The following is a 22,409-nucleotide window of genomic DNA, read 5'->3' as shown; positions in this document are numbered from 1 at the left end:
CCGCCTGGTATAGAGGTCCTGGATGGCAGGAAGCTTGGCCCCAGTGATGTACTGGGCCGTACGCACTACCCTCTGTAGTGCCTTGCGGTCGGAGGCCAAGCAGTTGCCATACCAGGCGGTGATGCAACCAGTCAGGATGCTCTTGATGGTGCAGCTGTATAATTTTTTGAGGATCTGAGGACCCATGCCAAATCTTTTCAGTCTCCTGAGGGGGAATAGGCTTTGTCGTGCCCTCTTCACGACTGTCTTGGTGTGTTTGGACTATGATAGTTCGTTGGTGATGTGGACACCAAGGAACTTGAAGCTCTCAACCTGTTCCACTACAGCCCCGTCGATGAGAATGGGGGCGTGCTCAGTCCTCTTGTAGTCTAGCTACTGCTCTGACTGTAGGCTGCCGATGTGAGAAAGTTGACCTGAGAGAAACTGATGGTTGTCTGTCTGCATTTTCACCATAGTCTCTTGAAGAGGGAGAGGGTCCGTTCATACAGCATACTGCTGATCACACACAGACCTCTAGCCGAACACTGACCACACCTGTCTGGCCCTGTTATAGCAGGGAGAGGAGAGGTTAAATGTGTGTGTCATGGCTGGGCAGGCAGGCTGGCTCCATGGGGTGTGTGGCCCAGGAGGGATAGCAGACAGACAGGTGGTTCCACAGGGTATAGCCCCTTTTACAGCACTGCATGGGGACAGGGGCTAACCCTTACCCCACACAGACACAGTGACCACAGTAAGCCCCAAACATTAGAGGGCTTTAAACAACACTGCACATAAACATATCTAGCGATGTTCATGCTCCTTTTTATATGTAAATGACATATCAACATATTTCTAAACAAAACTGTTATCTCTTGGAAGATAACTATATATTCTTGAATTACATAGCAATTGAATTGAATGTTAATGTCTCTATCATAAGCTGCCTCCAACGTTGTAACTATATATTCTTGAATTATATAGGGAAAAAAAGTATCATTTAAAATATAATCAGCGCTATTTAATCACATGATTATTAGTGATTGGTCTCAGTGTGCCAGTTATTAGTGTTATTTTAGAGTCCCATGGCTGAAAATGTAAGGGGCGGGAATTTGACCAACAGGGCGTGGCTTCACACCCAGAAGGAAAGGGGTGTGTCTGTAGGCTGCTGATGGGAGCCAAACGGCTTTGCGTGAGTGCTGGAGAGGAGCAGGGAGTGAGAGGGAACAAGTTGACATTGACACTGTTCAAAATATTTTCTCTAGACTTGAGTTATGAAGTGGATGGTCAAACAAAAAGGACTTTGAAATTGTCCTTTTTGGAAATATGAATACCTTTTTTAAGTGCGCAATGGCACGACTTCACCATGAACTATGTTTTTATGGGTAACTTTATAAAGAAATACTAATCTTGATTTTAAAACTCATTGAACTGAACTGATCTAATTTAAAAGGCATGTTTCCTGCGTGTTACCCTCCAGCTCAGTATAGCGCCTCATGGGATGTAACAAATGGAGAGCTGGGTTCAACTTTGGACACCTGAAGGCGCAGTCCAAACTCTCCGTCTTCTTTGCAATGGTCATCATTTTCACCTACTTATTTTATTGTTTCACTGGGTACTGCGACTCCCTACCTATACCTGTATACGACCAACAGACAACTTTTATCAACAAAATCCTGCGAAAGGAAGGACTGGAGTCTTCACCTCACCAACAGCCTGACGCGCACAAGAACAGTTCTCCCGGCACGTTTGTTCGCGAGCTCCCCGGCTTTGACAGTGTTGACACACTCTTGCAGGGCAATGAAAACGAACTGCGACCTGATAACAATATCTCTATAGCCAATAACTTCGGGAGTAAAACGTTTCCTCAGGCAATCATCATCGGAGTAAAGAAAGGAGGCACGCGCGCGCTGCTGGAGTTTCTGCGTATTCACCCGGATGTCAGAGCAGTGGGCGCCGAACCCCACTTCTTCGACAGGTTCTATGATAAAGGACTGGAATGGTACAGGTGAGCCAGTGCTGTTTTGAATTTCACTGACATGTTTTTCTTGTAGGCCTATGCTTTAATTTACAGGAGCACTGAAAACATCAACGTGAACATGTCCAAAAGATGGAAAGAAATATGATTTTCTATCATAAATAGCCTAATGTTTCGTTTGAATTAGTCAATGCAGATTACCTGCTACCCAGATAAAATCATGGTATTACAATGACTGTGACATAGGGGCTTGGTAAATCAATAATTTTATTCAAATAAAGTAATTCATCCCACTATGACAAAGTATCAAATATTGTGTGAAACTGCCTGTCATCACAGGCACCAAAAGACAACAGACTCAGAAACACATCTGTGGATTTACTATATATCAGGTGTAGGCTATATGGGAAATTCCATGGTAACAGAATTACACAGAAGACTCCAATTTTTCACTTTGAAATGTATGCCAAACAAAAACCATTGATTTAAAAGTTTAACAAACCATACAATTTATACCATATATATATATATATTTTTTTTTTTTAAATAATAATTTACTGGAAAAACTGCAGATGCAAAGTTTGGTAACAGAATTACGCTAAAATCTCTCAGTTTTATTCTGTTAGCAAACTTTGTATCTGCACAGTTCTTCCTGTAAATGTGTTTTTGTAAAATGTACAGTGGAAATTGTTAAAAGTAGTCCTTTTGCATAGAGTTATATGGTTTGTTAAACTTTAAATCAATAGTTTTTGTTTGGTATTCATTTTAAAGTGAAAAATTAGAGTCTCAGCATAATTCCATTACCATGGAATTGCCCATATTTTGGTGCCTTGTGTTTGTCATTGATCACCTCTCCTGAGCAGGCTCCTCCTCCTCCTCCTCCTCCTCCTCCTCCTCCTCCTCCTCCACCTCCTCGTCCCTTCCTACAGTACCACCTCATTAATATCTCCCAATGCCAATATGGATCCTCTCTGAGAGCCCCTTGGTGCGACAGGGTATTAAGTTCCCTGCCAAAAAAAATGCTGTTTATTGACGTGATGTGCTGCGGTTTTAAGTGTCTGTCCCTGTGTGTGTCCCTGGGGATCCCTCACTGTCACCCATATCACCTGGTTCGGCAGGGGAGCACATAAAGATGTGACACAGAGCCAAGGAGAGGGAGAAATCAATACAGTCTGTTAATGAATATTGCAGATGTTGGGTATAAACGTTAATAGCAGCAATGGAGGGATGAAAGTCTCTCCCATCACAACTCTCTAAACTCCCCAAGTGTATGCAAAAAAACATTTACCCAGAAAAATGCTTCTAATGACGTATGGCAGGTAGGCTAGTGGTTAAGAGCGTTGTACCAGTAACCGAAAGGTTGCTGGTTTGAATCCCCTAGCCGACTAGGTGAAGAACACAATTATCTGTTGATGTGCCCTTGAGCAAGGTACTAAACCCTAATTGCTCTGGATAAGAGTGTCTGCTAAATGACTAAAATGTAAATGCAGTGTTGCCTGCAGTCTTCTGCAAGTTACCTGAATGTACTGTCTTTCACTGTACTACAATTTCATTTGTGAGGCCAGGCAGGTGAGCCTACGGTATGGCACTACAACAGTTACAGGCCGTTGATGGTGTTGAGAGAGCAGTGACCTTCTAACACCGTCACAGTGCTTTGTTGCAGCTGCACGGCGTCTCTCTTCTGTCTCATAAATGTGTAATGAAATGGTTTTATTCTTTCCTAATCTGACGACAGGTTTTGTCAGCACTGTGTGGATTGGCCTGCTGTAATGACAGGTCAGGCATTAGCTTGGACAACTCAGGGACATGGAGATTAGAACCCTGTCACGGTTCAACATCACGTTATGGCCAGTCAGTGTAGGGTGAAGTTGCCCAAAGCCAAGGCTCTGATCTAAAGACAGTGTTGGGTCTTTTTCCCTAACGGTTTAGGTTGGGATTGGGGAAGGGGAGGCTGAAGCTGATCCTAGATCTGTGCCTAAGTGTGTGATGGATTATTGGTTCTTATCTAAGGAGAAGTGTGTAGTGCTGTGCTGGAGTAATGAGAATGGTGTCAAAGCACCCCAATCAGCCAGTCTCTCATCATCATCTGCTCCCTCCTCTCTTCTCTCACCTCCCTCCCTCTGCTCTTCTCTCGCTCCCTCCGCTCTTCTCTCACTCCCTCCGCTCTTCTCTCACCTCCCTCCTCTCTTCTCTCGCTCCCTCCGCTCTTCTCTCACTCCCTCCGCTCTTCTCTCACCTCCCTCCTCTCTTCTCTCACTCCCTCCTCTCTTCTCTCGCTCCCTCCGCTCTTCTCTCACCTCCCTTCTCTCTTCTCTCACCTCCCTCCTCTCTTCTCTCACTCCCTCCTCTCTTCTCTCGCTCCCTCCGCTCTTCTCTCACATCCCTCCTCTCTTCTCTCACTCCCTCCTCTCTTCTCTCGCTCCCTCCGCTCTTCTCTCACCTCCCTTCTCTCTTCTCTCACCTCCCTCCTCTCTTCTCTCACTCCCTCCTCTCTTCTCACCTCCCTCCTCTCTTCTCTCGCTCCCTCCTCTCTTCTCTCACATCCCTCCGATCTTGTCTCACCTCCCTCCTCTCTTCTCTCACTCCCTCCTCTCTTCCCTCACTCCCTCCTCTCTTCTCTCACTCCCCCTCTCTTCTCTCACTTCCTCTTCTCTTCTCTCACTCCCTCCCTCCTCTCTTCTCTCACCTCCCTCCTCTCTTCTCTCACTCCCTCCTCTCTTCTCTCACTTCCTACGCTCTTCTCTCACCTCCCTCTGCTCTTCTCTCGCTCCCTCCGCTCTTCTCTCACTCCCTCCACTCTTCTCTCACCTCCCTCCACTCTTCTCTCGCTCCCTCCGCTCTTCTCTCACTCCCTCCGCTCTTCTCTCACCTCCCTCCTCTCTTCTCTCACTCCCTCCTCTCTTCTCTCGCTCCCTCCGCTCTTCTCTCACCTCCCTTCTCTCTTCTCTCACCTCCCTCCTCTCTTCTCTCACTCCCTCCTCTCTTCTCTCGCTCCCTCCGCTCTTCTCTCACCTCCCTCCTCTCTTCTCTCACTCCCTCCTCTCTTCTCTCGCTCCCTCCGCTCTTCTCTCACCTCCCTTCTCTCTTCTCTCACCTCCCTCCTCTCTTCTCTCACTCCCTCCTCTCTTCTCTCGCTCCCTCCGCTCTTCTCTCACCTCCCTCCTCTCTTCTCTCACTCCCTCCGCTCTTCTCTCACTTCCTCCGCCCTTCTCTCACCTCCCTCCTCTCTTCTCTCACTCCCTCCTCTCTTCTCTCACTCCCTCCTCTCTTCTCTCACTCCCTCCTCTCTTCTCTCACTCCCATCCGCACTTCTCTCACTCCCTCCACTCTTCTCTCACTCCCTCCGCATTTCTCTCACTCCCACCAATCTTCACTCACTCCCTCCTCTCTTCTACATTTACATTTACATTTTAGTCATTTAGCAGACGCTCTTATCCAGAGCGACTTACATCAGCAATTAGGGTTAAGTGCCTTGCTTAAGGGCACATCGACAGATTTTTCACCTAGTCGGCTCTTCTCTCACCCCCTCTCTTCTCTCTCTCCCTCCGCTCTTCTCTCACCTCCCTCCTCTCTTCTCTCACTCCCTCTTCTCCTCTCTCTCTCCCTCCACTCTTCTCTCACCTCCCTTCTCTCTTCTCTCGCTCCCTCCGCTCTTCTCTCACCTCCCTCCTCTCTTCTCTCACTCCCTCCTCTCTTCTCTCACTCCCTCCTCTCTTCTCTCACCTCCCTCCGCTCTTCTCTCGCTCCCTCCGCTCTTCTCTCACCTCCCTCCTCTCTTCTCTCGCTCCCTCCGCTCTTCTGTCACCTCCCTCCTCTCTTCTCTCACTTCCTCCTCTCTTCTCTCACTCCCTCCTCTCTTCTCTCACTCCCTCCTCTCTTCTCTCACCTCCCTCCTCTCTTCTCTCACCTCCCTCCTCTCTTCTCTCACCCCTCCCTCCTCTCTTCTCTCACCTCCCTCCTCTCTTGTCTCACCTCCCTCTGCTCTTGTCTCACCTCCCTCTGCTCTTCTCTCACTCCCTCCTCTCTTCTCTCACCTCCCTCCTCTCTTCTCTCACCTCCCTCTGCTTTTCTCTCACCTCCCTCCTCTCTTCTCTCCACCTCCCTCCTCTCATCTCTCACTCCCTCCTCTCTTCTCTCACTCCCTCCTCTCTTCTCTCACCTCCCTCCTCTCTTCTCTCACCTCCCTCCTCTCTTGTCTCACCTCCCTCTGCTCTTCTCTCACCTCCCTCCTCTCTTCGCTCACCTCCCTCCTCTCTTGTCTCACCTCCCTCTGCTCTTCTCTCACCTCCCTCCTCTCTTCTCTCACTCCCTCATCTCTTCTCTCACCTCCCTCCTCTCTTCTCTCATCTCCCTCCTCTCTTCTCTCACTCCCTCCTCTCTTCTCTCACTCCCTCCTCTCTTCTCTCACTCCCTCCTCTCTTCTCTCTCACCTCCCTCCTCTATTCTCTCACCTCCCTCCACTCTTCTCTCACCTCCCTCCTCTCTTCTCTCACTCCCTCCACTCTTCTCTCACCTCCCTCCTCTCTTCTCTCACCTCCCTCCTCTCTTCTCTCACCTCCCTCCTCTCATCTCTCCCTCCTCTCTTCTCTCACCTCCCTCCTCTCTTCTCTCACCTCCCTCCGCTCTTCTCTCACCTCCCTCCTCTCTTCTCTCACCTCCCTACTCTCTTCTCTCACTCCCTCCTCTCTTCTCTCACCTCCCTCCTCTATTCTCTCACCTCCCTCCACTCTTCTCTCACCTCCCTCCTCTCTTCTCTCACTCCCTCCACTCTTCTCTCACCTCCCTCCTCTCTTCTCTCACCTCCCTCCTCTCTTCTCTCACCTCCCTCCTCTCATCTCTCCCTCCTCTCTTCTCTCGCTCCCTCCGCTCTTCTCTCACCTCCCTTCTCTCTTCTCTCACCTCCCTCCTCTCTTCTCTCACTCCCTCCTCTCTTCTCTCGCTCCCTCCGCTCTTCTCTCACCTCCCTCCTCTCTTCTCTCACTCCCTCCTCTCTTCTCTCGCTCCCTCCGCTCTTCTCTCACCTCCCTTCTCTCTTCTCTCACCTCCCTCCTCTCTTCTCACCTCCCTCCTCTCTTCTCTCACTCCCTCCTCTCTTCTCTCACTCCCTCCGCTCACCTCTCACCTCCATCCTCTCTTCTCTTACCTCCCTCCGCTCTTCTCTCACTCCCTCCGCTCTTCTCTCACATCCCTCCGATCTTGTCTCACCTCCCTCCTCTCTTCTCTCACTCCCTCCTCTCTTCCCTCACTCCCTCCTCTCTTCTCTCACTCCCCCTCTCTTCTCTCACTTCCTCTTCTCTTCTCTCACTCCCTCCCTCCTCTCTTCTCTCACCTCCCTCCTCTCTTCTCTCACTCCCTCCTCTCTTCTCTCACTCCCTCCTCTCTTCTCTCTGTCACGGTTTACTAAGCCAGAACCCAGAAGCAGACCAGGACAAGGTGAGTTGAAACGAAGGTGAGTATTTATTTAACAGATTCCAAAAAACGATGTAGAATAATCCAGGGGACAGAGCGGACGGCGGAGATGAGTTGGTGGAGGTGCAGTGGTAGATCCAAGAATGGCTCGGCAGCCGCCGACAACCAGGCAGGGGTGGGGTGAAGGTTCCGGGAGATTGACTGCAGATAGAAACAAAACGGAGGTAAGTACACGGCAAGCCAACAAGGTGCAAAACAACAAAACTAACGCTAGAAACTCCAAGGCTGATACACTGACAAACATACTGTTCATGGCTAACGATCCGGCAGGGAATGGATGTTAGGCCAGAGCCTAAGAAGGGTGATGATCAGGACCAGGTGTGCAGATTGCTGATGGGATGCAGGTGCGGAAATCAAGAGAGCTCCCCGGAGCGTTCCAGAACCCTCGGGAAACTGGAGATCACGAGCGGAAAAACTAGTCCACAGACAGGACCCGACTCAGACTGCCGGGATCGTTACAGTACCCCCCTCCGAAACGCCACCGGGCGGACTCCCCGGAGCGCCAGGATGGAGGCGGTAGAAGTCACGGATGAGGTCCGCATCTAGGATCTGTCGCCGCGGAATCCAACTCCTCTCTTCAGGACCATACCCCTCCCAGTCCACGAGATACTGAAACCCCGGCCCCGCCGTCTGGAATCCATAATGCGTCGCACCGTGTGGCAGGACCACCTCCGATCATCCGAGGAGGAGGAGGAGGAGGCGGAGGAGGCAACAGAGGACTGAGGAAAACAGGCTTGAGGCAGGAGACATGAAAGGTGGGATGGACTCTGAGCGTCCTCGGGAGTTTGAGTCGAACTGCCACCGGATTGATCACCTTCTCCACCACAAACGGACCAATGAACTTCGGTAACAACTTCCTAGACTCAGTCCGTAAAGGAAGATCCCGTGTGGCCAACCAGACCCTATCTCCGATGGTGTAGGTGGGAGCGGGGATCCGCGACGATTCGCCTGGAGCTGATACCGGTCCGAAACTCTAAGGAGTGCCTTTCTGGCCCGATGCCAGGTCCGGTGGCAACACGAATATGGGCCTGAACAGAAGGCACTGAGAGCTCCTTCTCCTGAGAAGGGAACAAGGGAGGTTGGTAGCCATACAGGCACTGGAAGGGAGACATCCCAGTGGCAGATGTAGGGAGAGTATTGTGGGCATACTCAACCCAAGGCAACTGAGAGCCCAGGAGGTGGGGTTGGAAGAGGCCAGGCAGCGTAGCGTGGATTCCATCTTCTGGTTGGCTCTCTCCGCCTGACCATTAGATTGGGGGTGAAAACCAGATGTGAGACTGACTGTAGCTCCAATGGCCAAACAGAAGGACTTCCAGACAGCAGAGGTAAACTGAGGGCCACGGTCGGAAACGATATCACTGGGCAACCCGTGGACCCTGAAAACCTCCCTAACCAGGATCTCGGACGTCTCCGAGGCAGAGGGAAGCTTGGCAATTGGCACAAAGTGGGCGAACTTGCTGAATCTGTCCACGATAGTCAGAACGACCGTGTTCCCCTCAGAAGCGGGCAACCCAGTGACAAAGTCCAGGGCCAGATGCGACCATGGTCGCCGGGGAATAGGAAGGGGGTGAAGTAGTCCAGAGCTGGGCCGATTGGTACCCTTATTCTGCGCACACACTGGACAGGCAGCAACATAACCCCGAGTATCCTCGGCCATGGCGGGCCACCAAAAAGCGTCTGCGAAGAAACGCCATCGTCCGAGCCACGCCAGGGTGACAAGCCATCTTGCTGGCGTGGGACCATTTGAGGACCGCAGGACGAACCGACTCAGGCACAAACAACCGACCGGGTGGACCGTTACCGGGACCGGGCTGCGTCCGAAGAGCCGCCATCACCTCCTCCTCAATCTTCCACCTAACAGCTCCCACGACGCAGTTCCGGGGGAGAATTGTCTCGGTCTTGGACCCACTCTCCTCCGTCTTGGAGAACATCCGAGACAAGGCGTCCGCCTTGCCGTTCTTAGATCCAGGTCGGAGCGTCAGGGAAAAAATTGAATCGTCCGAAAAACAACGACCACCTGGCCTGACGGGAGTTGAGACGTCTAGCCGATTGCACGTAAGCAAGATTCTTGTGGTCAGTCCAGACAATAAACGGTTGCTCCGCCCCCCTCCAACCAGTGGCGCCACTCCTCCAAGGCAAGTTTCACCGCGAAAGCTCCCGGTTACCCACATCGTAATTCCTCTCCGCAGGCGAAAGGCGACGAGTAGTAGGCGCAGGGATGGAGTTTACTGTCCGTGGAGCATCGCTGCGACAGGATGGCGCCAACTCCCACATCAGACGCGTCCACTTCAACGACGAACTGACGGGCCGTGTCCGGTTGAGAGAGAATCGGTGCGTTGGTGAATCGCCTCTTCAAATCCAGAAACGCTCGATCCGCCTCCGGATTCCACTTGAAGCTCCTGATACTGGAAGTCAAGGCCGTTAACGGAGCGGCCACACGGCTGTAATCCCGGATGAATCTGCGGTAGAAATTCGCAAACCCCAAAAATCTCTGGAGCTGCAATCTCGTACCGGGCTGGGCCCATTCCAGAACCGCTCTAACCTTCTCCTGGTCCATCCTAATCTCTCCCCTGGAGATGATGTACCCGAGAAAGGATGTCGTGTGGGCGTGAAACTCGCACTTCTCGGCCTTCACGAACAGGCGATTCTCCAACAATCGCTGCAGAACCTGCCGGACATGCTGGACGTGGTCGGAAGGTTCCTTCGAGAAGATCAGAATGTCATCCAGGTAAACAAACACAAAGAGACCGATCATATCTCTCAGGACGTCGTTCACCATACTCTGGAATACCGCTGGAGCATTGGTCAGTCCAAACGGCATCACCTGATACTCGGTGACCCATCGGTGTATTGAAACCCGTCAACCACTCGTCTCCCTCTCTGATCCGGACCATGTGATACGCATTGCGTAGGTCTAGCTTGGTGAACACCGTAGCACCCTGTAAGGAGTCGAAGGCAGAACTCATCAAGGGCAGGGATACTTGTTCTTGACCGTGATGTCATTCAACCCCCGATAATCAATACACGGTCGAAGAGAGCCATCCTTCTTACCCACAAAGAAGAATCCTGCCCCCCAGGGGTGATGACGAGGGACGAACGAGACCAGCAGCTAGGGACTCCTTGATGTAGGTCTCCAAAGCCTCACGTTCAGGGCGGGAGATACTGTATAACCTTCCCTTGGGGTAGACAGCTCCAGGGAACAGGTTGATGGCACAATCATATGGTCGGTGGGGAGGGAGTGACAGAGCCTTCTGCTTACTGAACACTTCCCCCAAATCGTGATATGTCTCGGGAACCAGGGACAAATCTGGGGGTTTAGCCTCAATCACCTGACTGGGAACCGAATGGGGAGACAGAGACAGTTAGCATGACAATCAAGGCTCCAACTCGTTACCTTGCCCGTCACCCAATCGAACGTGGGATTGTGTTCCTTCAGCCAGGGGTATCCAAGGACCAGAGGAACATGGGAAGACGGCAGAATGAAGAATGAAATCATCTCCGAATGATTCCCCGACAACAGCATCTTAACCGGTTCAGTCCTCATCGTGATACGTGCCAGACTACTGCCGTTCAGAGTGGTCGCTTCAATGGCTTCCGGCAATTGCTCCTTGGAAAGCCCCAGCTGTTCCACCAACTCGGCATCAAGAAAGCTTCCATCGGCACCTGAATCGATAAAGCGTTAATCGCTAAGCTCTGATTCCTGTTCACAAGGGTAGCCGGAAACGGGGTCTGACAGAGGTACTGAGAGGTTGAAACTGGCTCGCTAAAAGTCCTCCCAACTTTAGCGAGCCGGGCAGTTTGACGACCGCCGGGAACAAGTGGAGATGTAATGTCCCGAGCTACCACAGTAGAGGCAGCAGTTGGTCTTACGTCTATGTTTACGCTCCTCCTTGGTTAACTCGTGCCGCCCCACTTGCATGGGTTCAGAATCGGGAGAGAGGACCTCTCCACTAATCCTTTGTGGTGGAGAATGATCGACGTGTTCTGGTCCACCACCCGACCCGACTGGGAACTGAGAAGCTGATCGATTGGACGGACCCCATTGCTTCTCCCTCCTTCGCTCTCGGACTCGATTATCCACCCGAATAGACAAGGCTACCAAGCTGTCCAGGTCACTAGGCTCCGGATAGGAGATCAACTCATCCTTGAGCTGCTCCGACAGACCCTGGTAAAGGCCGCTTGCAGAGCCTCCTCATTCCACCCACTCTCCACAGCCAACGTCTTGAACTCGATCACGAAGTCGGCCACGCTGCGAGTTCCTTGGTGAAGCGAAAACAGGCGCCTGGCTGCGTCCCTCCCTCGGACGGAATGGTCGAAGAGCTTCCTCATCTCGGCCGTGAACCCCTGGTATGAAGCCATGCAGGGGTCTTGTCGTTCCCAAACGGCTGAAGCCCACTCCAGCGCTCGACCACGCAGCAACTCAATCACAAAGGCTATCCTAGCCTTGTCTGTGGCATAAGAGTAGGGCTGTAGATCGAACACTAACCCACACTGCATAAGGAAAGAACGGCATCTTCCCAGCTCCCCCTCATATTTATCCGGCGTCGGAACCTTGGGCTCACGGAAGGACACAGCTCCAGACGCGGCAGGCGAGATGGGTGAAACCGGTAGTGGATCCTCCACCGGAAACTTGCGCTGGTTCTGGACCTCCGTCAGGCCGGTAGAAAGGTTCCGAACTGCCAACGCGATCTCCTGTAGCTCCGTGCTATGATGGCCCAACATCTTCTCCTGATGGGTAATGGCATGGCGAACAGAGTCCAGGTCCGCTGGGTTCATTACTGGCCGGATCGTTCTGTCACGGTTTACTAAGCCAGAACCCAGAAGCAGACCAGGACAAGGTGAGTTGAAAGCGAAGGTGAGTATTTATTTAACAGATTCCAAAAAGCGATGTAGAATAATCCAGGGGACAGAGCGGACGGCGGAGATGAGTTGGTGGAGGTGCAGTGGTAGATCCAAGAATGGCTCGGCAGCCGCCGACAACCAGGCAGGGGTGGGGTGAAGGTTCCGGGAGATTGACTGCAGATAGAAACAAAACGGAGGTAAGTACACGGCAAGCCAACAAGGTGCAAAACAACAAAACTAACGCTAGAAACTCCAAGGCTGATACACTGACAAACATACTGTTCATGGCTAACGATCCGGCAGGGAATGGATGTTAGGCCAGAGCCTAAGAAGGGTGATGATCAGGACCAGGTGTGCAGATTGCTGATGGGATGCAGGTGCGGAAATCAAGAGAGCTCCCCGGAGCGTTCCAGAACCCTCGGGAAACTGGAGATCACGAGCGGAAAAACTAGTCCACAGACAGGACCCGACTCAGACTGCCGGGATCGTTACACTCTCACTCCCTCCTCTCTTCTCTCACTCCCTCCGCACTTCTCTCACTCCCTCCACTCTTCTCTCACTCCCTCCGCATTTCTCTCACTCCCACCAATCTTCACTCACTCCCTCCTCTCTTCTACATTTACATTTACATTTTAGTCATTTAGCAGACACTCTTATCCAGAGCGACTTACATCAGCAATTAGGGTTAAGTGCCTTGCTTAAGGGCACATCGACAGATTTTTCACCTAGTCGGCTCTTCTCTCACCCCCTCTCTTCTCTCTCTCCCTCCGCTCTTCTCTCACCTCCCTCCTCTCTTCTCTCACTCCCTCTTCTCCTCACTCTCTCCCTCCACTCTTCTCTCACCTCCCTTCTCTCTTCTCTCGCTCCCTCCGCTCTTCTCTCACCTCCCTCCTCTCTTCTCTCACTCCCTCCTCTCTTCTCTCACTCCCTCCTCTCTTCTCTCACCTCCCTCCGCTCTTCTCTCGCTCCCTCCGCTCTTCTCTCACCTCCCTCCTCTCTTCTCTCGCTCCCTCCGCTCTTCTGTCACCTCCCTCCTCTCTTCTCTCACTTCCTCCTCTCTTCTCTCCTCCCTCCTCTCTTCTCTCACTCCCTCCTCTCTTCTCTCACCTCCCTCCTCTCTTCTCTCACCTCCCTCCTCTCTTCTCTCACCTCCCTCCTCTCTTCTCTCACCTCCCTCCTCTCTTGTCTCTACCTCCCTCTGCTCTTGTCTCACCTCCCTCTGCTCTTCTCTCACTCCCTCCTCTCTTCTCTCACCTCCCTCCTCTCTTCTCTCACCTCCCTCTGCTTTTCTCTCACCTCCCTCCTCTCTTCTCTCACCTCCCTCCTCTCATCTCTCACTCCCTCCTCTCTTCTCTCACTCCCTCCTCTCTTCTCTCACCTCCCTCCTCTCTTCTCTCACCTCCCTCCTCTCTTGTCTCACCTCCCTCTGCTCTTCTCTCACCTCCCTCCTCTCTTCGCTCACCTCCCTCCTCTCTTGTCTCACCTCCCTCTGCTCTTCTCTCACCTCCCTCCTCTCTTCTCTCACTCCCTCATCTCTTCTCTCACCTCCCTCCTCTCTTCTCTCATCTCCCTCCTCTCTTCTCTCACTCCCTCCTCTCTTCTCTCCTCCCTCCTCTCTTCTCTCACTCCCTCCTCTCTTCTCTCACCTCCCTCCTCTATTCTCTCACCTCCCTCCACTCTTCTCTCTCACCTCCCTCCTCTCTTCTCTCACTCCCTCCACTCTTCTCTCACCTCCCTCCTCTCTTCTCTCACCTCCCTCCTCTCTTCTCTCACCTCCCTCCTCTCATCTCTCCCTCCTCTCTTCTCTCACCTCCCTCCTCTCTTCTCTCACCTCCCTCCGCTCTTCTCTCACCTCCCTCCTCTCTTCTCTCACCTCCCTACTCTCTTCTCTCACTCCCTCCTCTCTTCTCTCACCTCCCTCCTCTATTCTCTCACCTCCCTCCACTCTTCTCTCACCTCCCTCCTCTCTTCTCTCACTCCCTCCACTCTTCTCTCACCTCCCTCCTCTCTTCTCTCACCCTCCCTCCTCTCTTCTCTCACCTCCCTCCTCTCATCTCTCCCTCCTCTCTTCTCTCGCTCCCTCCGCTCTTCTCTCACCTCCCTTCTCTCTTCTCTCACCTCCCTCCTCTCTTCTCTCACTCCCTCCTCTCTTCTCTCGCTCCCTCCGCTCTTCTCTCACCTCCCTTCTCTCTTCTCTCACCTCCCTCCTCTCTTCTCTCACTCCCTCCTCTCTTCTCTCGCTCCCTCCGCTCTTCTCTCACCTCCCTCCTCTCTTCTCTCACTCCCTCCTCTCTTCTCTCGCTCCCTCCGCTCTTCTCTCTCACCTCCCTTCTCTCTTCTCTCACCTCCCTCCTCTCTTCTCTCACTCCCTCCTCTCTTCTCTCGCTCCCTCCGCTCTTCTCTCACCTCCCTCCTCTCTTCTCTCACTCCCTCCGCTCTTCTCTCACTTCCTCCGCCCTTCTCTCACCTCCCTCCTCTCTTCTCTCCTCCCTCCTCTCTTCTCTCACTCCCTCCTCTCTTCTCTCACTCCCTCCTCTCTTCTCTCACTCCCTCCGCACTTCTCTCACTCCCTCCACTCTTCTCTCACTCCCTCCGCATTTCTCTCACTCCCACCAATCTTCACTCACTCCCTCCTCTCTTCTACATTTACATTTACATTTTAGTCATTTAGCAGACGCTCTTATCCAGAGCGACTTACATCAGCAATTAGGGTTAAGTGCCTTGCTTAGGGGCACATCGACAGATTTTTTCACCTAGTCGGCTCTTCTCTCACCCCCTCTCTTCTCTCTCTCCCTCCGCTCTTCTCTCACCTCCCTCCTCTCTTCTCTCACTCCCTCTTCTCCTCTCTCTCTCCCTCCACTCTTCTCTCTCACCTCCCTTCTCTCTTCTCTCGCTCCCTCCGCTCTTCTCTCACCTCCCTCCTCTCTTCTCTCACTCCCTCCTCTCTTCTCTCACTCCCTCCTCTCTTCTCTCACCTCCCTCCGCTCTTCTCTCGCTCCCTCCGCTCTTCTGTCACCTCCCTCCTCTCTTCTCTCACTTCCTCCTCTCTTCTCTCACTCCCTCCTCTCTTCTCTCACTCCCTCCTCTCTTCTCTCACCTCCCTCCTCTCTTCTCTCACCTCCCTCCTCTCTTCTCTCACCTCCCTCCTCTCTTCTCTCACCTCCCTCCTCTCTTGTCTCACCTCCCTCTGCTCTTGTCTCACCTCCCTCTGCTCTTCTCTCACTCCCTCCTCTCTTCTCTCACCTCCCTCCTCTCTTCTCTCACCTCCCTCTGCTTTTCTCTCACCTCCCTCCTCTCTTCTCTCACCTCCCTCCTCTCATCTCTCACTCCCTCCTCTCTTCTCTCACTCCCTCCTCTCTTCTCTCACCTCCCTCCTCTCTTCTCTCACCTCCCTCCTCTCTTGTCTCACCTCCCTCTGCTCTTCTCTCACCTCCCTCCTCTCTTCGCTCACCTCCCTCCTCTCTTGTCTCACCTCCCTCTGCTCTTCTCTCACCTCCCTCCTCTCTTCTCTCACTCCCTCATCTCTTCTCTCACCTCCCTCCTCTCTTCTCTCATCTCCCTCCTCTCTTCTCTCACTCCCTCCTCTCTTCTCTCACTCCCTCCTCTCTTCTCTCACTCCCTCCTCTCTTCTCTCACCTCCCTCCTCTATTCTCTCACCTCCTCCACTCTTCTCTCACCTCCCTCCTCTCTTCTCTCACTCCCTCACTCTTCTCTCACCTCCCTCCTCTCTTCTCTCACCTCCCTCCTCTCTTCTCTCACCTCCCTCCTCTCATCTCTCCCTCCTCTCTTCTCTCACCTCCCTCCTCTCTTCTCTCACCTCCCTCCGCTCTTCTCTCACCTCCCTCCTCTCTTCTCTCACCTCCCTACTCTCTTCTCTCACTCCCTCCTCTCTTCTCTCACCTCCCTCCTCTATTCTCTCACCTCCCTCCACTCTTCTCTCACCTCCCTCCTCTCTTCTCTCACTCCCTCCACTCTTCTCTCACCTCCCTCCTCTCTTCTCTCACCTCCCTCCTCTCTTCTCTCACCTCCCTCCTCTCATCTCTCCCTCCTCTCTTCTCTCGCTCCCTCCGCTCTTCTCTCACCTCCCTTCTCTCTTCTCTCACCTCCCTCCTCTCTTCTCTCACTCCCTCCTCTCTTCTCTCGCTCCCTCCGCTCTTCTCTCACCTCCCTCCTCTCTTCTCTCACTCCCTCCTCTCTTCTCTCGCTCCCTCCGCTCTTCTCTCACCTCCCTTCTCTCTTCTCTCACCTCCCTCCTCTCTTCTCACCTCCCTCCTCTCTTCTCTCCCTCCCTCCTCTCTTCTCTCACTCCCTCCGCTCACCTCTCACCTCCATCCTCTCTTCTCTTACCTCCCTCCGCTCTTCTCTCACTCCCTCCGCTCTTCTCTCACATCCCTCCGATCTTGTCTCACCTCCCTCCTCTCTTCTCTCACTCCCTCCTCTCTTCCCTCACTCCCTCCTCTCTTCTCTCACTCCCCTCTCTTCTCTCACTTCCTCTTCTCTTCTCTCACTCCCTCCCTCCTCTCTTCTCTCACCTCCCTCCTCTCTTCTCTCACTCCCTCCTCTCTTCTCTCACTCCCTCCTCTCTTCTCTCACTCCCTCCTCTCTTCTCTCACTCCCTCCGCACTTCTCTCACTCCCTCCACTCTTCTCTCACTCCCTCCGCATTTCTCTCACTCCCACCAATCTTCACTCACTCCCTCCTCTCTTCTACATTTACATTTACATTTTTAGTCATTTAGCAGACGCTCTTATCCAGAGCGACTTACATCAGCAATTAGGGTTAAGTGCCTTGCTTAAGGGCACATCGACAGATTTTCACCTAGTCGGCTCTTCTCTCACCCCCCTCTCTTCTCTCTCTCCCTCCGCTCTTCTCTCACCTCCCTCCTCTCTTCTCTCCACTCCCTCTTCTCCTCACTCTCTCCCTCCACTCTTCTCTCACCTCCCTTCTCTCTTCTCTCGCTCCCTCCGCTCTTCTCTCACCTCCCTCCTCTCTTCTCTCGCTCCCTCCTCTCTTCTCTCACTCCCTCCTCTCTTCTCTCACCTCCCTCCGCTCTTCTCTCGCTCCCTCCGCTCTTCTCTCACCTCCCTCCTCTCTTCTCTCGCTCCCTCCGCTCTTCTGTCACCTCCCTCCTCTCTTCTCTCACTTCCTCCTCTCTTCTCTCACTCCCTCCTCTCTTCTCTCACTCCCTCCTCTCTTCTCTCACCTCCCTCCTCTCTTCTCTCACCTCCCTCCTCTCTTCTCTCACCTCCCTCCTCTCTTCTCTCACCTCCCTCCTCTCTTGTCTCACCTCCCTCTGCTCTTGTCTCACCTCCCTCTGCTCTTCTCTCACTCCCTCCTCTCTTCTCTCACCTCCCTCCTCTCTTCTCTCACCTCCCTCTGCTTTTCTCTCACCTCCCTCCTCTCTTCTCTCACCTCCCTCCTCTCATCTCTCACTCCCTCCTCTCTTCTCTCACTCCCTCCTCTCTTCTCTCACCCTCCCTCCTCTCTTCTCTCACCTCCCTCCTCTCTTGTCTCACCTCCCTCTGCTCTTCTCTCACCTCCCTCCTCTCTTCGCTCACCTCCCTCCTCTCTTGTCTCACCTCCCTCTGCTCTTCTCTCACCTCCCTCCTCTCTTCTCTCACTCCCTCATCTCTTCTCTCACCCTCCCTCCTCTCTTCTCTCATCTCCCTCCTCTCTTCTCTCACTCCCTCCTCTCTTCTCTCACTCCCTCCTCTCTTCTCTCACTCCCTCCTCTCTTCTCTCACCTCCCTCCTCTATTCTCTCACCTCCCTCCACTCTTCTCTCACCTCCCTCCTCTCTTCTCTCACTCCCTCCACTCTTCTCTCACCTCCCTCCTCTCTTCTCTCACCTCCCTCCTCTCTTCTCTCACCTCCCTCCTCTCATCTCTCCCTCCTCTCTTCTCTCACCTCCCTCCTCTCTTCTCTCACCTCCCTCCGCTCTTCTCTCACCTCCCTCCTCTCTTCTCTCTCCCTCCCTACTCTCTTCTCTCACTCCCTCCTCTCTTCTCTCACCTCCCTCCTCTATTCTCTCACCTCCCTCCACTCTTCTCTCTCCTCCCTCCTCTCTTCTCTCCTCCCTCCACTCTTCTCTCCCACCTCCCTCCTCTCTTCTCTCACCTCCCTCCTCTCTTCTCTCACCTCCCTCCTCTCATCTCTCCCTCCTCTCTTCTCTCGCTCCCTCCGCTCTTCTCTCACCTCCCTTCTCTCTTCTCTCACCTCCCTCCTCTCTTCTCTCACTCCCTCCTCTCTTCTCTCGCTCCCTCCGCTCTTCTCTCCCCTCCCTCCTCTCTTCTCTCACTCCCTCCTCTCTTCTCTCGCTCCCTCTGCTCTTCTCTCACCTCCCTTCTCTCTTCTCTCACCTCCCTCCTCTCTTCTCACCTCCCTCCTCTCTTCTCTCACTCCCTCCTCTCTTCTCTCACTCCCTCCGCTCACCTCTCACCTCCATCCTCTCTTCTCTTACCTCCCTCCGCTCTTCTCTCACTCCCTCCGCTCTTCTCTCACATCCCTCCGATCTTGTCTCACCTCCCTCCTCTCTTCTCTCACTCCCTCCTCTCTTCCCTCACTCCCTCCTCTCTTCTCTCACTCCCCCTCTCTTCTCTCACTTCCTCTTCTCTTCTCTCACTCCCTCCCTCCTCTCTTCTCTCACCTCCCTCCTCTCTTCTCTCACCTCCCTCTTCTCTTCTCTTCTCTCACTCCCTCCCTCCTCTCTTCTCTCACCTCCCTCCTCTCTTCTCTCACTCCCTCCTCTCTTCTCTCACTTCCTACGCTCTTCTCTCACCTCCCTCTGCTCTTCTCTCGCTCCCTCCGCTCTTCTCTCACTCCCTCCACTCTTCTCTCACCTCCCTCCACTCTTCTCTCGCTCCTCCACTCTTCTCTCACTCCCTCCGCTCTTCTCTCCCCTCCCTCCTCTCTTCTCTCACTCCCTCCTCTCTTCTCTCGCTCCCTCCATCTTCTCTCTCCTCCTTCTCTCTTCTCTCCCTCCCTCCTCTCTTCTCTCACTCCCTCCTCTCTTCTCTCGCTCCCTCCGCTCTTCTCTCACCTCCCTCCTCTCTTCTCTCTCTCCCTCCTCTCTTCTCTCCTCCCTCCGTCTTCTCTCACCTCCCTTCTCTCTTCTCTCACCTCCCTCCTCTCTTCTCTCACTCCCTCCTCTCTTCTCTCGCTCCCTCCGCTCTTCTCTCACCTCCCTCCTCTCTTCTCTCACTCCCTCCGCTCTTCTCTCTACTTCCTCCGCCTTCTCTCACCTCCCTCCTCTCTTCTCTCACTCCCTCCTCTCTTCTCTCACTCCCTCCTCTCTTCTCTCACTCCCTCCTCTCTTCTCTCACTCCCTCCGACTTCTCTCACTCCCTCCACTCTTCTCTCACTCCCTCCGCATTTCTCTCACTCCCACCAATCTTCACTCACTCCCTCCTCTCTTCTACATTTACATTTTACATTTTAGTCATTTGTAGACGCTCTTATCCAGGAGCGACTTACATCAGCAATTAGGGTTAAGTGCCTTGCTTAAGGGCACATCGACGATTTTTCACCTAGTCGGCTCTTCTCTCACCCCCTCTCTTCTCTCTCTCCCTCCGCTCTTCTCTCTCACCTCCCTCCTCTCTTCTCTCACTCCCTCTTCTCCTCTCTCTCTCCCTCCCTCTTCTCTCCCTCCCTTCTCTCTTCTCTCGCTCCCTCCGCTCTTCTCTCTCCTCCCTCCTCTCTTCTCTCACTCCCTCCTCTCTTCTCTCACTCCCTCCTCTCTTCTCTCTCACCTCCCTCCGCTCTTCTCTCGCTCCCTCCACTCTTCTCTCACCTCCCTCCTCTCTTCTCTCGCTCCCTCCGCTCTTCTGTCACCTCCCTCCTCTCTTCTCTCACTTCCTCCTCTCTTCTCTCACTCCCTCCTCTCTTCTCTCACTCCCTCCTCTCTTCTCTCACCTCCCTCCTCTCTTCTCTCACCTCCCTCCTCTCTTCTCTCACCTCCCTCCTCTCTTCTCTCACCTCCCTCCTCTCTTGTCTCTACCTCCCTCTGCTCTTGTCTCACCTCCCTCTGCTCTTCTCTCACTCCCTCCTCTCTTCTCTCACCTCCCTCCTCTCTTCTCTCACCTCCCTCTGCTTTTCTCTCACCTCCCTCCTCTCTTCTCTCACCTCCCTCCTCTCATCTCTCACTCCCTCCTCTCTTCTCTCACTCCCTCCTCTCTTCTCTCACCTCCCTCCTCTCTTCTCTCACCTCCCTCCTCTCTTGTCTCACCTCCCTCTGCTCTTCTCTCACCTCCCTCCTCTCTTCGCTCCACCTCCCTCCTCTCTTGTCTCACCTCCCTCTGCTCTTCTCTCACCTCCCTCCTCTCTTCTCTCACTCCCTCATCTCTTCTCTCACCTCCCTCCTCTCTCTTCTCTCACCTCCCTCCTCTCTTCTCTCACTCCCTCCTCTCTTCTCTCACTCCCTCCTCTCTTCTCTCACCTCCCTCCTCTATTCTCTCACCTCCCTCCACTCTTCTCTCACCTCCCTCCTCTCTTCTCTCACTCCCTCCACTCTTCTCTCACCTCCCTCCTCTCTTCTCTCACCTCCCTCCTCTCTTCTCTCACCTCCCTCCTCTCATCTCTCATCTCTCCCTCCTCTCTTCTCTCACCTCCCTCCTCTCTTCTCTCACCTCCCTCCGCTCTTCTCTCCCTCCCTCCTCTCTTCTCTCACCTCCCTACTCTCTTCTCTCACTCCCTCCTCTCTTCTCTCACCTCCCTCCTCTATTCTCTCCACCTCCCTCCACTCTTCTCTCACCTCCCTCCTCTCTTCTCTCACTCCCTCCACTCTTCTCTCACCTCCCTCCTCTCTTCTCTCACCTCCCTCCTCTCTTCTCTCACCTCCCTCCTCTCATCTCTCCCTCCTCTCTTCTCTCGCTCCCTCCGCTCTTCTCTCACCTCCCTTCTCTCTTCTCTCACCTCCCTCCTCTCTTCTCTCCCTCCCTCCTCTCTTCTCTCGCTCCCTCCGCTCTTCTCTCACCTCCCTCCTCTCTTCTCTCACTCCGTCCTCTCTTCTCTCGCGCCCTCCGCTCTTCTCTCACCTCCCTTCTCTCTTCTCTCACCTCCCTCCTCTCTTCTCTCCCTCCCTCCTCTCTTCTCTCGCTCCCTCCGTCTTCTCTCACCTCCCTCCTCTCTTCTCTCACTCCCTCCGCTCTTCTCTCACTTCCTCCGCCCTTCTCTCACCTCCCTCCTCTCTTCTCTCACTCCCTCCTCTCTTCTCTCACTCCCTCCTCTCTTCTCTCACTCCCTCCTCTCTTCTCTCACTCCCTCCGCACTTCTCTCACTCCCTCCACTCTTCTCTCACTCCCTCCGCATTTCTCTCACTCCCACCAATCTTCACTCACTCCCTCCTCTCTTCTACATTTACATTTACATTTTAGTCATTTAGCAGACGCTCTTATCCAGAGCGACTTACATCAGCAATTAGGGTTAAGTGCCTTGCTTAAGGGCACATCGACAGATTTTTCACCTAGTCGGCTCTTCTCTCACCCCCTCTCTTCTCTCTCTCCCTCCGCTCTTCTCTCACCTCCCTCCTCTCTTCTCTCACTCCCTCTTCTCCTCTCTCTCTCCCTCCACTCTTCTCTCACCTCCCTTCTCTCTTCTCTCGCTCCCTCCGCTCTTCTCTCACCTCCCTCCTCTCTTCTCTCACTCCCTCCTCTCTTCTCTCACTCCCTCCTCTCTTCTCTCACCTCCCTCCTCTCTTCTCTCGCTCCCTCCGCTCTTCTCTCACCTCCTCCCTCTCTTCTCTCGCTCCCTCCGCTCTTCTGTCACCTCCCTCCTCTCTTCTCTCACTTCCTCCTCTCTTCTCTCACTCCCTCCTCTCTTCTCTCACTCCCTCCTCTCTTCTCTCACCTCCCTCCTCTCTTCTCTCACCTCCCTCCTCTCTTCTCTCACCTCCCTCCTCTCTTCTCTCACCTCCCTCCTCTCTTGTCTCACCTCCCTCTGCTCTTGTCTCACCTCCCTCTGCTCTTCTCTCACTCCCTCCTCTCTTCTCTCACCTCCCTCCTCTCTTCTCTCACCTCCCTCTGCTTTTCTCTCACCTCCCTCCTCTCTTCTCTCACCTCCCTCCTCTCATCTCTCACTCCCTCCTCTCTTCTCTCACTCCCTCCTCTCTTCTCTCACCTCCCTCCTCTCTTCTCTCACCTCCCTCCTCT

The 22,409-nt window shown here is 53.5% G+C and overlaps 1 protein-coding gene across 1 annotated transcript in view; it reads left to right on the top strand.

Annotated features, from left to right (window-relative positions):
• The first annotated feature begins 1,181 nt into the window (after nt 1-1,181).
• The window catches only part of LOC121584529 (heparan sulfate glucosamine 3-O-sulfotransferase 6-like), a 39,837-nt gene continuing 18,609 nt past the window's right edge, over nt 1,182-22,409 (top strand). Inside the window, exon 1 of the mRNA XM_041900455.2 lies at nt 1,182-1,984. Coding sequence (XP_041756389.1) covers nt 1,473-1,984 — 512 coding nt within the window. The 5' untranslated portion in view covers nt 1,182-1,472. The remainder of the gene's footprint in view (nt 1,985-22,409) is intronic.

The sequence above is a fragment of the Coregonus clupeaformis genome, chromosome 1, assembly GCF_020615455.1.
Source record: "Coregonus clupeaformis isolate EN_2021a chromosome 1, ASM2061545v1, whole genome shotgun sequence".
In the NCBI taxonomy this organism is placed as follows: domain Eukaryota; kingdom Metazoa; phylum Chordata; class Actinopteri; order Salmoniformes; family Salmonidae; genus Coregonus; species Coregonus clupeaformis.
This window is presented reverse-complemented; position numbering and strand designations above follow the sequence as displayed.